A 13,125-nucleotide genomic window follows, 5' to 3' on the forward strand; every position below is an offset into this window, starting at 1 on the left:
GATTTGTAAAATGCATGGCTCCATCAAGTCAATAAAACTCATTTTTTAAATGACGCCCAAGTACACGATTAACTGACAGATGATAATTGAAGCAAAGGACTCATTCAAATATGTTGGCTGAGTCTGTTTCCCCCCACCCAGAATCATCCCTGGTATTAAAAAATAACCAAAATACAACCCCTTACAAAACGGGTGCTTTTTGCAAGAGTATTTAAAAAGCAAAGCTGTAAGACGGGAGAGGAAAGAAAGCCCAATAGTAATCCAAGAGCCTCATTTTGCCTCTGTCCAGACTCAAGGCTTTTTCTTTCCCTTTTTGCACAACAATTTGAATTCCATACAGAGGGTCAAGTCTTTCCTTTGAATTTCCAGCTTCTGTCACTATGTGTTGCCACCTTGATGTTATTTAGACAGTTTTCTTTTAATGTGCAGACAGAGAACTGTTCTCGTTAAACAGGCTTTTACGTGACAAGAGCACATCTCAGATCTGAACATTACTAACTGTGCTACAATTCTATCACACTCTGTTCTAATCACCCATGTTGTAAATTTCATTAACTTCATGTATACAGGCACTCACCCCAAAAAACCTCACATAAGAATCACAAAAAAATTTAGGGTGAGGCATACTGAAATCATTAAAAGCAACAACAACCCCCCCCCCCGAACCACTATGGTACTCTTCATTGAAGCTAAGGGGATGAAGGCTTTGAATTGGAGCTTGTGAGCATAATTATTTTCTCTTTTAAACATTTAACTGCACACTGCTGCTGCTACACTCTTGCTGAGTCTCAGAATGAAAGCTAAAAAACCAAGGGCCCTACTGTATATTCTTCATTCCCAGCAACATTCCTATGAGAAAACCTTATTAATGAGCTTGCAAACGAGCACCCAACTGGGAAATGTCACAAACAAGAGTGGCTAATGCCCCAGAAAATCAAATAACTGAACACTTGGCTGATTGTGGTGCCTTTCATATTTATAATAAAAAAAGGGGGGGCTGTAAATCACGGATTTGGAAGGGGTCAACACCTCGCTGAACAAAACAACTCATTTATTTATGTTCAGAAATCTCCAGATGATAAATTACATTGATGTTAATCACTTCAATGCATACTACACAATTAATATCTGTACTCACCAGAAACACCAGGATTATTAAAAGTGTGGCAGCATACACATCTGGCTGATTTTTAACATAATTGGGCACAACAATTTCTCTTGGTTCCATCACAAACAGGGGTCTCTAACAGATACTGAAACAACCTGTGTTCAATTAATTAGGACTAAAAACCTCAAGAAAAAGAGATTTCCAAGTTGGGATCATGGCCCTGTCTTTTGCTTGGGTGTGGTAGTGTTCTATCATAAAGGGTAAAGTTTAACCCTTCATTTTGATTTTACTCCCCTTAGTTTTTGACCATCACACTTCAAGCCAAACACTAAAAAAGCATTTCAAAGTATTTTTTTCATGCCTTCAATTCTTCTTTTTTCCCCCTTAGAATAAGAATGTTTAAAGAAACAACCTAATTCACACAGACCTCAAAGTCGTGACTTGACCTCTCATGCCATGCACATTCTAGTTCTCATAAATTCAGAGTGGAGTACAGAATTGTCTCAAGCATCCAAGATGCAAAAGGGGCTCAATGCTAATCACAACATGTCAAACGTATATCTATAGAAAGATTATTCATCTAGCCTGGAAGCAGTTCAGTTCGGTGTACCAAAGGAAGGAATGAGAATGAGAAGGCTTGGGCTCTATTATGCCGTCTGCTATCAAGTAACTGTGTGATCTTCAGCAAGTTCATAAAACTATGTGGACCTCAGTTTCCTCATCTGTGAAACCCAGAGTTGGATCAAATAATCCCCAAGGTCTCTTTGTGGTCTAAGAATCTATAAGTCTATAAGCCTAAATTACTAGTATATTCTCATTATCTTTTCCCTAAGGTATACTTCAGAATTCCATCTACTTCAAAGAGCAATGAATCTTTTTGGAGATCTCATATATTTGTACAATTTATATTCATTCCTTATGGCTACCAAAACAGTGGTTGATTGAGATGGGACTTCTGTGAAAGGGGTTAAATATAGCCAACAATGATATTAGCCAATGTTAGCTGAAAGATAAAAACAGCTGTGCCTAATAAGTGGGTATCTCAAGCACTGCAGGCAAAAGGGCTTTTATTTTTTTATTAGATGACTGCTTATATTGAAGGAAATTGAAGTAACCAGGTCCATGCAATGGATCTTGTTTTTATTTGAAGAAACACTCTACATCACAAAGTATTCTAAGCTGATCCTTTTTAAACACTCATTTAGAAGACTGCAAGGAACGAATGCAGGAATACACTATCCCTGACTGCTAAAAATATGTATGATCAGGAGTGAACAATAAACTAGTCAATGTCCTTGGAAGTTAATGTGCATTTGTAAAAAAGACTCCATTATTCTCAGAAAGTTAACTTCTGCAACTGTTTACCTTCTGTTGGCAAAAAACAACTTTGTGCTGAATAGAACCCAAAGAACTTTTGGGAGGCATAAGCCAAGTGTTCTGAGAACTTCTCTAGCCTAAAACGTTTATGTCTTGGGCTAAGTAAGTCACTGAAGATCCTGACTAAAAGAAAAGATGGGGAAACCTGTCCTTTTGCAGCTCCCAGAATAAGGTACCATCAAGGGTTTACAATGGTCAGTAAGAGCACCCGCCTTCTTGGAAAGACATTATAGCTACTTTGCTATTCTTAAGTATTAGCAGCCAAAGGAATTCAGAAATGGAACTTCTTTGCTCCCTAAAAGGATGTTTCGAGCACAGAAGCTCTGGGACGTGGAGGGCCTGGCTGACAACTATTGCAAACAAATTTTCTAAGAACAATCCTTTAAAATAAGGGCAAAAACCACAAGATCCTTATGAGCCTTAGGTCCAGAGTCCAGAGGACAAAGTAGCTGGCAACCGATAGATGTGGCCCACATTATATTTAGAACAGGGTCTCAAGATACTTTGGAAAAATATTGGAAAAGTTTAGGGTGGAAGCTGGACGAGTATCTATTCAGGTTTCACAACTGTGCTAATGTATTATTAAAACTAATGGTGCCCTACAAGGCAAGTTAATGGATGTTAAGTTTGTATAAATGAATTACATATTAATGAAGTCACAAAAAAATCTACAATCTGCCAATTTAGGTAATATCGGATCTCTTCTGTTTTCTCATTATAGGAACATTACTCCACGATGGTTTTGGTCATATGAAAATTATAAGCGGATGCCCATAATGAAGCTACATAATAAAGAAGATGGAATGAATTAACAAGAAAAACCTGCTTTATGTAACAATACAGACGAGCCAAATTCACAAAGCAAGGAAAGGATGGACTAGAGTGGTCTCTTGAGAATAACTCTTCATAGATTCACTTCTCCACACTCTGCTTAAGAAGGTAGGCCCACTGCTCAGGTTTAACAGGGTATATTGCTTCTCTGAAATGACACCTAAGAATGCCTAACCCAGTCTAAGTCTCATAACATTCTAACTCTACACATACAAGTCTTTATGTGATATTTCAGAAAAAAAAACTCATGCCATCCATACTGTGTTCCTATGCTGATACCAATCATTAGAATATATGGTGGGACCACACCAGGAATACCATTCTCCACCTACACCCAACATCTCTGCTCACACTTTTAAGACCCAGGTCAATTGCTACCACTTTCTACAAAGCTTTTCCTGTTTGCCCCTGCTTTAACCTCCAGGAAGGAAAATACCCTTCCCTCTCTCTGACTAAAATGACAATTTAACTTAATTCCCTCGAACACCAATCATGTTTTATTTAGTATTAAGGTTGTTTGCATAAGGGTCATTTTGCCTTACTAGATGATGGGCACCAAGAGGTCAGGGATCTCAGTCACTTTTCTTTCTCCTTCAGGACTTAACATTTAGCAGGAACTTAATTGGGCAGAGAACTCTTATCATGGCCAATATTACTGCTGGCCAACAGAGCGTATTCTTGCAGCAAAAACCTATTTAGACTGATCATAAATAGAGTCAGGAAGAATCATCTTCCTGAGTTCAAATCCAGCCTCAGACACTTACAAACTGTGTGACCCTGAACAAGTCACTTAACTCTGCCTCAGTTTCCCCATCTGCAAAATAAACTGGAGAAGGAAATGGCAAACCACTCTAGTATCTTTGCCATGAAGACCCCAAATGGGGTCACGGAGAATAAGACACGCCTGAAAAACAACTCAATTCATCTCAGTCTTGAGCTCCTTCAAGGGAAATAGGCTATGTCCCTGTCTATATTTCTCATGACAATTATTTTGAAGGCATAAATAAGAAGCATGGTGCAGGTGGAAGACCAAGAGGATCTGGGTGGAAACCACAGCTTACGATAACGGGGCAAGTCATTTTACCTATAAATTCAATTTCTTAGAGGCCCTTTCCAGTTCTGAATCTAAGATCCTATAAGAATATATCACACCATTAATTAAAAACAGGTAGCATGACAGAGGTCTAGATTTGCAGTCAGCAATCTGTGCTCACATACTGGCTCTGAGCATTATTTCCTCATTGGAAAAATAGGGATGATGACACACTACATCAGTGTATTGTTGTAGGTATCATCTTGTACTGTTAATGTGTCCAACTGAGTTTGGATAGAAACAATTTGGGGGCAAATTGCTGTCTTATTATTATTCTTTTATGCTTAATCTTCCACAGACTATTGTGCAGATGGATAAAACAACTTTGTTTTGCAACTGAATAAAAATATTGAGATAGAGGCTCATCCTTTGTAAGTTAACTAAAAGAAAGTTGAGACAACTCCAGCAGCAGACAGGAAAACTTGGCTGATAGACTTCATTTTGCTCCCGTAAAGTGCTGATTTCTTCCGCTAGGTCGGTATATTTTCAAAGCTTTCCATTGCATACGGTTTGGAAGTTATATACATATCACATGTTAACATCAATTTTTAAAATTATTTACATTTTATGAATCAATTTCATTAGTATTATTACTATTAACAAGCATAAGTTAGTTATATTTAATACCTCCACATTGTAACACTGATCTACACAATCAAACATTTAAACTCACTACTCTGACTCCGGTTTAAGATGTAAGCCAGTGTTCTAGGAGAAAAGACAGCACACTGAAAGGGAAATAGGCAAACGCTGGTATTCACAACTATGGTATGCTTGTTGCTGCTGTTCAATCACGTCCGACTCTTCATGACCCTTTTGGAGCTTTCCTCGAAAAGATACTAGAATGGTTTTTGACATTTCCTTCTCCAGCTCATTTTACAAATGAGGGAAGTGAGGCAAACAGGGTTAAGGGCCATGCTCAGGGTCACAAAGCTAGTTAAGTATCTGAGGCCAGATTTCAACTCACAAAAATGAGTCTTCCTGACTGCAGGTCTGGCACTCTATTTCACTGCACTACCTAGTTGCTCCAATAGCATATTTACCAAGAAGTAAAAAACTTTAAAAATTACTTTTCAATGCTGGCACAGCCATAATGACAGTACACACTCACAGAAATCCCTTTAATTAAAGTCAAGTGCTATAGCAGATCCACACTAAGGTCTAAGAATCCAGATAGGTCCCTCTTCAAGCACTAAATTTTAGTTAAATATGATATTTCTAGAGTCCCACTAATACTCCGTAACATGGCAAAGCTGCATAAAAATTTCATTGTTTAATCCATTATGTGATTCTCAATACTTTGATTTCTCTTCCAAGGTTACAAGATAGAAATTGTATCTACACTATAATAAAATGTAATTACATAATTAACGGCTTTTGAAGTCTTTTCAAGCAACTCTAGCTCTATCCCCAAAGAATAAAATACTTAGGTACTTACACTGTACTTCTAAGTACCGCTGTGTCTGCATGTCTTTGACGGCAGGGTGGTCCACAAGACAGATCACAGGGACGCCATCATCCTCTTTGCCAACAGTCAACATAAGCTGACTGGTCACAGTGTACATGTCTGACCATTCTTCCACCTCTGATTTTCCTGTAGGAGAAAAAAATGTATCAAGAAACAGGTGGCTAAGGGAATTCTGGACAATTCCTTCACCTCTGATTTTCCTGTAGGAGAAAAAAATGTATCAAGAAACAGGTGGCTAAGGGAATTCTGGACACTGAAGTCATTTTTAAATCAACTTCTGTAAAACAGGTATTTATCCTGACTAAAAATAATAGGTGAACAAGTTACTAATAAGGAAGGCTAGTTTTATTTAGTTTGTTATTTAATTTTAGGCTGACATTTTGTATATTTCATACATTTCCTACCTTATATTTATTGATGTACATGTTATATATACATTAAAATAAACGCCAGTATGTAAGCTCCTTGGTGAGAGGGATGTCCTAGGTTTTTTTTCCCCCTTGTCTCTCTAGAGCATGACACAGTGCCTTACACATAGTAGGTGTTTAATAAATATTTGTTGAATGTCTACATGACTTAACTGCATTTGTTATTAATTAAATTGATAAATTTCCCTCTATTCTGAAGCTTCCTCGAAACAACTTGGGTAAATGCCTGCCATCTTGACATCTGAATGCTCAGGGCAGAGCAAATGAGAGGAGAGGTGTTCACTTTACAGACCCATCTGAACTTGAAACATCTATTAAACACTTCTTTATCTACTAGGCAGTTCAGAAAATTCCAGGATATCATCCAAACCTCCTAAACACTTAAATCAATAGAGTTATAAACAAGCTCCCTTTCTCCTCCTTCTATCATCAACAATTAAGAAGGAAAGTAACTAAATTGATTTACATAATTAAAATAGTAATTAAAATGCTTAAACTCTCAGACTGTTGAAGACCACAAAAATGCAGTGGCAGTGGGTTGAAGCAAAGTATTGTACAGGGCTTCGAGCCAGATGGGAGACACTTCCAAGAACACCCAGAAAAGGAGAAGGAGGCTTCCGGATGGAATGAATAGGCAAAGGCAGCCCCTTCCGTGAACTCCGCACTCTCAGGGACATGATGCACCATTAACTTTCTTTTAATGTTTTGTACATAACAGTGCACATTTAATGGCTCAATTCACACAGACAGAGAAAGCAAAGGGGAAATGAGAAACTCTCTCCTTCTAAAACCACACCTAGGAAATAGAAGAAAAAGCAGAGCAAACATTATAAATTTAAACTGATATTAACACATACTTAGACTTGCCCATGTCTACATACAGATTTTCCCATCTCTTTTCTACAGAGATCTGACCAGTTCCCTTTGGCATACCTCAAATGAAGGAGGGCTATTTTAATCTGACCATTTCTGCCAAACTACAGCCAAAGCAGTTCAGCCTACTGGGTTCCTTGTCCAAGGTGCACCACTTCCACAGTGATCTTAAAAGGGCATCTGAATGCCGAAAAAGGGTTTAAGGAAACCAGTCAGTTTGAGTGAAGGGGAGGGGTGTGGTTAGATAGAATGGAAGCAGAATCCTCAAATGAAGCAAAAATCAAAGTGGTGGCTATTTGAAGATACGGGGATTAAAATACAGGCAGCAAAACATGTCTACTGTTGAAGGAAACAGTTGAACAAGGACTAGAACAGGGGGCTGCTTGCCACTAGAATAAAATTCTACACCAAGCACAAGAACATGTTGGTAAACAGGAAAATGGGGAAAGAAAGAGTAAATTCACAAAAGAGGTGGATCTATAAATTTCTAACTGAGCTAAAATTTCTCTTTCTGGTGGGAAAGTCACCCCTTCAGGGAAATAGATTATCAAAAGAGCTGGCACTGCAAAAAATACCTAGAATGACTTTGGGTCTCACTATTTACATTATTCACTCTGTTTAAGTAAAAGACTTTTTAAAAGTTAAAAATGAAAATTCTGGGTTCTAACTTATCCCAAGTTATGTCCAAGTACAGCGATCTTGTCAAACACCGGGCATGAGGAAGTAAGTATAGTTTCAGGAAATGAAGACAGACTTCATGACCTTAAGGAGGAAAAAAAAAATGAACTCAAATTCTAGTGCTGAATGTCAAGGCCTCAGGCCAAAGTTCTTAGCTTTTGCCTTCAAGTCTTTCAGGAAAGCCTAATGCAATGGTGTGTGATGACACCTTGTGGAAATATTTCTATGGATGCCCAAACTTTGTTTTGGGGGAATAGAATGCAACTTTTCAAAGGGTTGGTAAGATTTTGCTATAAAAGTACTTTAAAATACTTTAAATTTAAATTAAAGATTTCGTTCGATTTACCGTGGATGTACATTGTGGGCATGTATTTTTAAGTATGCTCACTACAATGTAGGCTTTACATTATTAAAAGGCAACACTCTATGTCATGAATAATAATAACAATAACAATGACAATAATCAATGGACATATCTCCCAACTCTACCCGTGAGCTCCTTGTTCCCTTTGAACCATCTGATAGTAGTGGCTGGTTTGCTGGCCATGGCGGTGCAGTTCACTTCAATCTCTTCTCCTTCAACAGCAGTGTCTTTCTGGATGTCAATCATCAAATTGCGTGGTGGGACTACGAATCAAAGAGATAACACATTTTAAATAAGAAGAGCCTTTCTTAGTATTTGCTAGATTCATTAGAAAGCATTTATATTAACATCAATAACTGATACGGTCAACACTCACAGGAACTGCAAAAATCACTATTAAAAAAAATAAAATTGAGGGTATGTCAGTTCAGAAAGCAGGCATGCAAAATAAGCCAGAGTTTTGGTTTGTTTTGGCCAATTTTTGAACTGGCATTTCTTTCTAACTTCATCTTATAAAAAGAGTCACTTCTCCAATTCATATAAATTGAAGATAACGTTGGGGGAAAAAATGTATCTCTCTGTTATAATGAGTTCCTTCACTTTGGAAATTGGGGATTCTTAGCGACAAAAGTCCCCTCTCAAAATCTTCCTTATCCATTTATCTCGCTCCAGTATTACAGATATTGAATCTGCTAAAAGGATGCAAGCAATTAGAAAATATTTAACCAGAGAGGATGACAAAGAAGAGGGAAATAATACTCCTAAATAGGTCTTCCTTATGAGGAGGCCTAGGAAGCCTCACTCACTTGAGTGTCAAGCTTCAGAGGAAGGAGACACAAGTTGATGGGCAAAGATAAAAAAACTTGAGGCCCCTCCAAACAAATAATCATTCACCATGGAGACAGAAACAGAATCATTAAACCTTTGCTAACTAAGTTTCATTTGATTCAGAATATCTACAGTCCTGAATTTGTTCTCTTCCTCCAGTGGAATAAAAGAAAAATTTGGTATTTAGGGAAATGATCATGTTTAATAAGGAATACCAATTTTTCACCTTCTGAAGAGCAGCCACAAACTGCTCTAGGACTAAGAAAATAACTGAAGGTGGGAAAAGGGTCTCAAATTATGTTAAAAAATAGGGTTTACCAAAAACTTCTACACTTGGGTTAAATCATCCTTGTGCAAATATATTAACATCTATGTATAAATACAGAAGTGTTAAAAAGCTCCTTGGATGGAAATACTTTCTATCATAGAGCAAGAATGGGGCAAATATACATTTTTTCTGAAACTAAGTTGCTGGAGAAACCTCATATAAAGTGTAACCTTGCCTTAAAAGTGAGACTGTTAAAATAAAAATCAGTAAGAATACTGAATTCACCAGAGTGAGCACAAGAATCTGAGTCCTGACCACTATGAATAAGCAAAGACTTAGCTCAGACATATGATTAATAAGTTTCTCAACTCAGAAGAGAAACAAGAAATTAAAAATGTATAAACATGCCATCCTGATGATCAAGTTGAATAATAAATCTCTGGTACTGCCTTCAATAAATTATAGGATTAAACCACATATTTGGGATTTCCAACTGTTTCAATCCAATGTAAAAAATTTCTATGAAATTTCCATGAAATGAAATTTTACATTGGTTTGGAACAGCCAGGAATTCCTACAGGGAAAGCAGAAAAGAAAACCATTTGTTGCACATGTTTCTCAGCAAGCTCAAAGGCTGCAAGGAGGGAGAAGAGAAAAAATCAGGTTTCTCTTTCGTGCACACTGTTAAAGAAAATCAACAGAAACTACAAATTTGCTCAGTTAGTTCCCTCACCCAAGTTGGTGACCCAAACAAGTAGCTATGTATGGCAAGGAGTGACATCAATTTGTAATTTTACAAAATTAAGCAAAAGGGAAAGAACACAATTACTGCTGAGTCAGCACATCTGCCAAGCATTTTAACAGAAAGGGAATGGAAAAAGTAAATGGCAAGGATCTGCACAGATAACCCCCTGGTCCATATCATACTAGACAGAAGAATAAGTCTAGAGTACAGGTGCCCTTTGTCGAGTACGACTGGAGAACTGATAGGAAATGGGCCAGGAAAACTGATGGATGAATTTAAAGTCCTTATTATTGCTTAACTGAACTATTTTAATAGCACCCTAACTGGTCTTTGTTGCAGAAAAGATGGCACCTGAGCTCCTCCTCTCTACAACTAAGCCTTGACACAGGAGGATTAAGGCCCAAGTCGGATTTGTGGCTCCCCAGGTATTGTTGGGATTTCATTCATGTCTGACTCTTTATGATCTTGGGCAAAGATACTGGGATGGTTTGCCATTTCCTTATCTAGTTCACTTTATAGATGAGAAACTGAGGCAAGTGTTAAGTGACTTGACCAGGGTCAAACAGCTGTTAAAAGTCTGAGGTCTTCTTGACTCCAGGCCCAGCACTTGATCCACTGTGCCACCTAGCTGCCCTATCCTACCTGCCTTGGTAACTACGGGTAAAATACAAGATCTTCAACCCACTCTTTCAGCCTTATTTCATCAACATTCACTCAACAAGCATTTACTAATCACTTACAATGTGGCACACACGGTGCTAATTCTGATGACATGCAAACAAAAACGTAACAGTCCCTGCTCTGAAGAGGTTTACTTTCAAGGCTGCAGAATAAAATCCACACCCTTAAGTGCATACAAAATGAGTAAGTTTGGTGGCAGGAGAGCACTAACAACTGGAACCAATCAAGAAATCCCCCCATCCATTGGGAAATGGCTGAACAAGCTGTGGGATATGAATGGAATGGAACAATACTGTGCTATAAGAAATAATGAGCAGGCAGGTTTCAGAAAAACCTGGCAAGACTTAACATGAACTAATGCAAAGTGAAGTGAGCAGAACCAGGAGAACATTTTACACAGTAACTAACAGCAATGTTGTGCGATGATCAACTATGACTGAGTTAGCTCTTCTCAGCAATATAATGATACGAGACAATTCCAAAAGACTCGTGAGAGAAATTCTATCCACATCCAGAGAAAGAACTGACAGAGTCTGAATGCAGATCGAGGCATACTATTTTCACTTTATTTTTTTCATAATTTTTTTTTGTTCTGTTTCTTCTTTCACAACAACATTAATATGGAAATGTTTTATATGGTTGTACATATACAACCTATACCGAATTGCTTACCCTCTTAAAGAGGAAAGAAGGGAGGGAGAAAATTTGCTACTCAAAATTTTATATAAAAATCAATGTCAAAAATTGTCTTTACATGTAACTGGAAAAAATAAAATACTATTTAAATGAAAAAAAAAAGAAGTCCCCCTGGAGGAGGTGAGAGGGGCAGCAGGTATGTGGGAAAGTACTAAATTTGGAGACACAGGACCTCAATTTAAATCTTACTTCTGCCACTTAGGCCCATGTAACCTTGGGCAAGTGACTTAAATTCCTTAAGTCTCATGTTTTCTCATCTGTAAAATGAAGGGGGTTGAACTCTAAGACCTCTAATGACTGAACTGAGCTTTGAAGTTAATTAGAGATTCCAAAGGGCAGAAGGGAAGGAGCAGAGCAAATGCGGTATGGAAAAGAGCCTGGGAAAAGGCACAAGGGTGGAAGAAGGATTGTTGTATACACGTTCCATCAAGCAGACCAGTTTGGGTGAGATGCAGAATATGTGAGTGGGAGTAATGTGAAATGAGCCTGAAAAGGCCGACTGCAGATAGATTCTGAAAGAATTTAAGTGTCAATCAAAGGAATTTGTATATATCCTAAAGGAAACGTGTGTGTGTGTGTGTGTGTGTGTGTGTGTGTGTGCCTGTGTGTGTAAGACACAGGCACACACAGGCCTTTGCTTGAGAAATATCAATTTGGCAGTTATGTGGAATGATTGGAAAGGAGATGAAAGCAGAGCAGTTAGGTGGCTTCTATAATAGTCCAGAGAGGAGATGATGAGCTAGGGTGGTATCTGGGAGAGTGCAGAGAAGGGAATGAATGTGTCAAGAAGCTGTGTGACCACTGCTCCCCATCACGTTCTGTTAGCCAAACTGAACTACAAACTATTCTCAGCACACTAATCTCCTACCTCCTCATATTTGCACAGGCAATGGACTCTCTTTGTGCCTTTTTGCACCTTCAAGGCTTAGCTCATTTCAAGAACCACCTCTTCCCTGATGCCCCAGATGAAAGTGTTAGTTCCCTCCTCCAATCTTCCTATTGTGCGTTAGATTACTCCTCTGTTCTCATCATAAACTATACCACGTGTTTCCTTATCCATCTTTTTTTAGGGGGGTTGGGTAGGGCAAAGGGAGAGGAGGCAATTGGGGTTAAAAGACTTGCCCAGGGTTACACAACTACTATATGAGGTCAGATTTGAACTCAGGCTCTCCTGACTCCAGAGACATTGCTCTTTCAACTGCATCACCTAGCTACTCCTCATCACAATATCTTTGTACATTTAATATCCTCTCTTCCCTTGTGCATCTCCTTACATGCAAGGTGTTAATTTTTTATTTGTGTATCCCTGTAACCCAGCACAGTACATGACAGATGCTTAATGAATGTTGGATGAATTTTATAGAAATACGTAGCAATAAAAATATTTGCTGGCTGTGTATTCCCCATGCATGGAACACAGTCTTCCCTCTTTTAGCTCACTTCTTAAAATTCCTCATATGGCTAGTCATTAGCAGACACATGTGCAGTCTAAGCCATGCTCACTATCTAAAAAAAGGAGAAAAGAAAAAGAGCGGGGGGAGTGAAGGGCAGACAGAGGGGGAGAGGGAGAAGGAGAGAGGGATGGGAAGGGAAGGGGGGAAAGAGAGAGAGAGAAAGAGAAGAAGGAGGAGGAGGAGGAAGGAAGGAAAGAAGGAAGGAAGGAAGAAGGAAGGAAGGAAATGAGAAA

General features: G+C 38.4%; 1 protein-coding gene across 6 annotated transcripts in view; it reads right to left on the minus strand.

Annotated features, from left to right (window-relative positions):
- Positions 1-13,125, minus strand: part of CADM1 (cell adhesion molecule 1) — a 364,942-nt gene that overhangs the window by 50,809 nt on the left and 301,008 nt on the right. For all 6 annotated transcript variants that reach the window (XM_020989718.2, XM_020989717.2, XM_020989715.2 and 3 more), the window contains exons 4-5: positions 8,346-8,483; positions 5,848-6,003 (exon numbers count right to left, since the gene is read on the minus strand). In XM_020989718.2, coding sequence (XP_020845377.1) covers positions 5,848-6,003; positions 8,346-8,483 — 294 coding nt within the window. The remainder of the gene's footprint in view (positions 1-5,847; positions 6,004-8,345; positions 8,484-13,125) is intronic.

This window comes from Phascolarctos cinereus, unplaced genomic scaffold, assembly GCF_003287225.1.
Source record: "Phascolarctos cinereus isolate Bilbo 61053 unplaced genomic scaffold, phaCin_HiC Scaffold_726;HRSCAF=1367, whole genome shotgun sequence".
NCBI lineage: Eukaryota > Metazoa > Chordata > Mammalia > Diprotodontia > Phascolarctidae > Phascolarctos > Phascolarctos cinereus.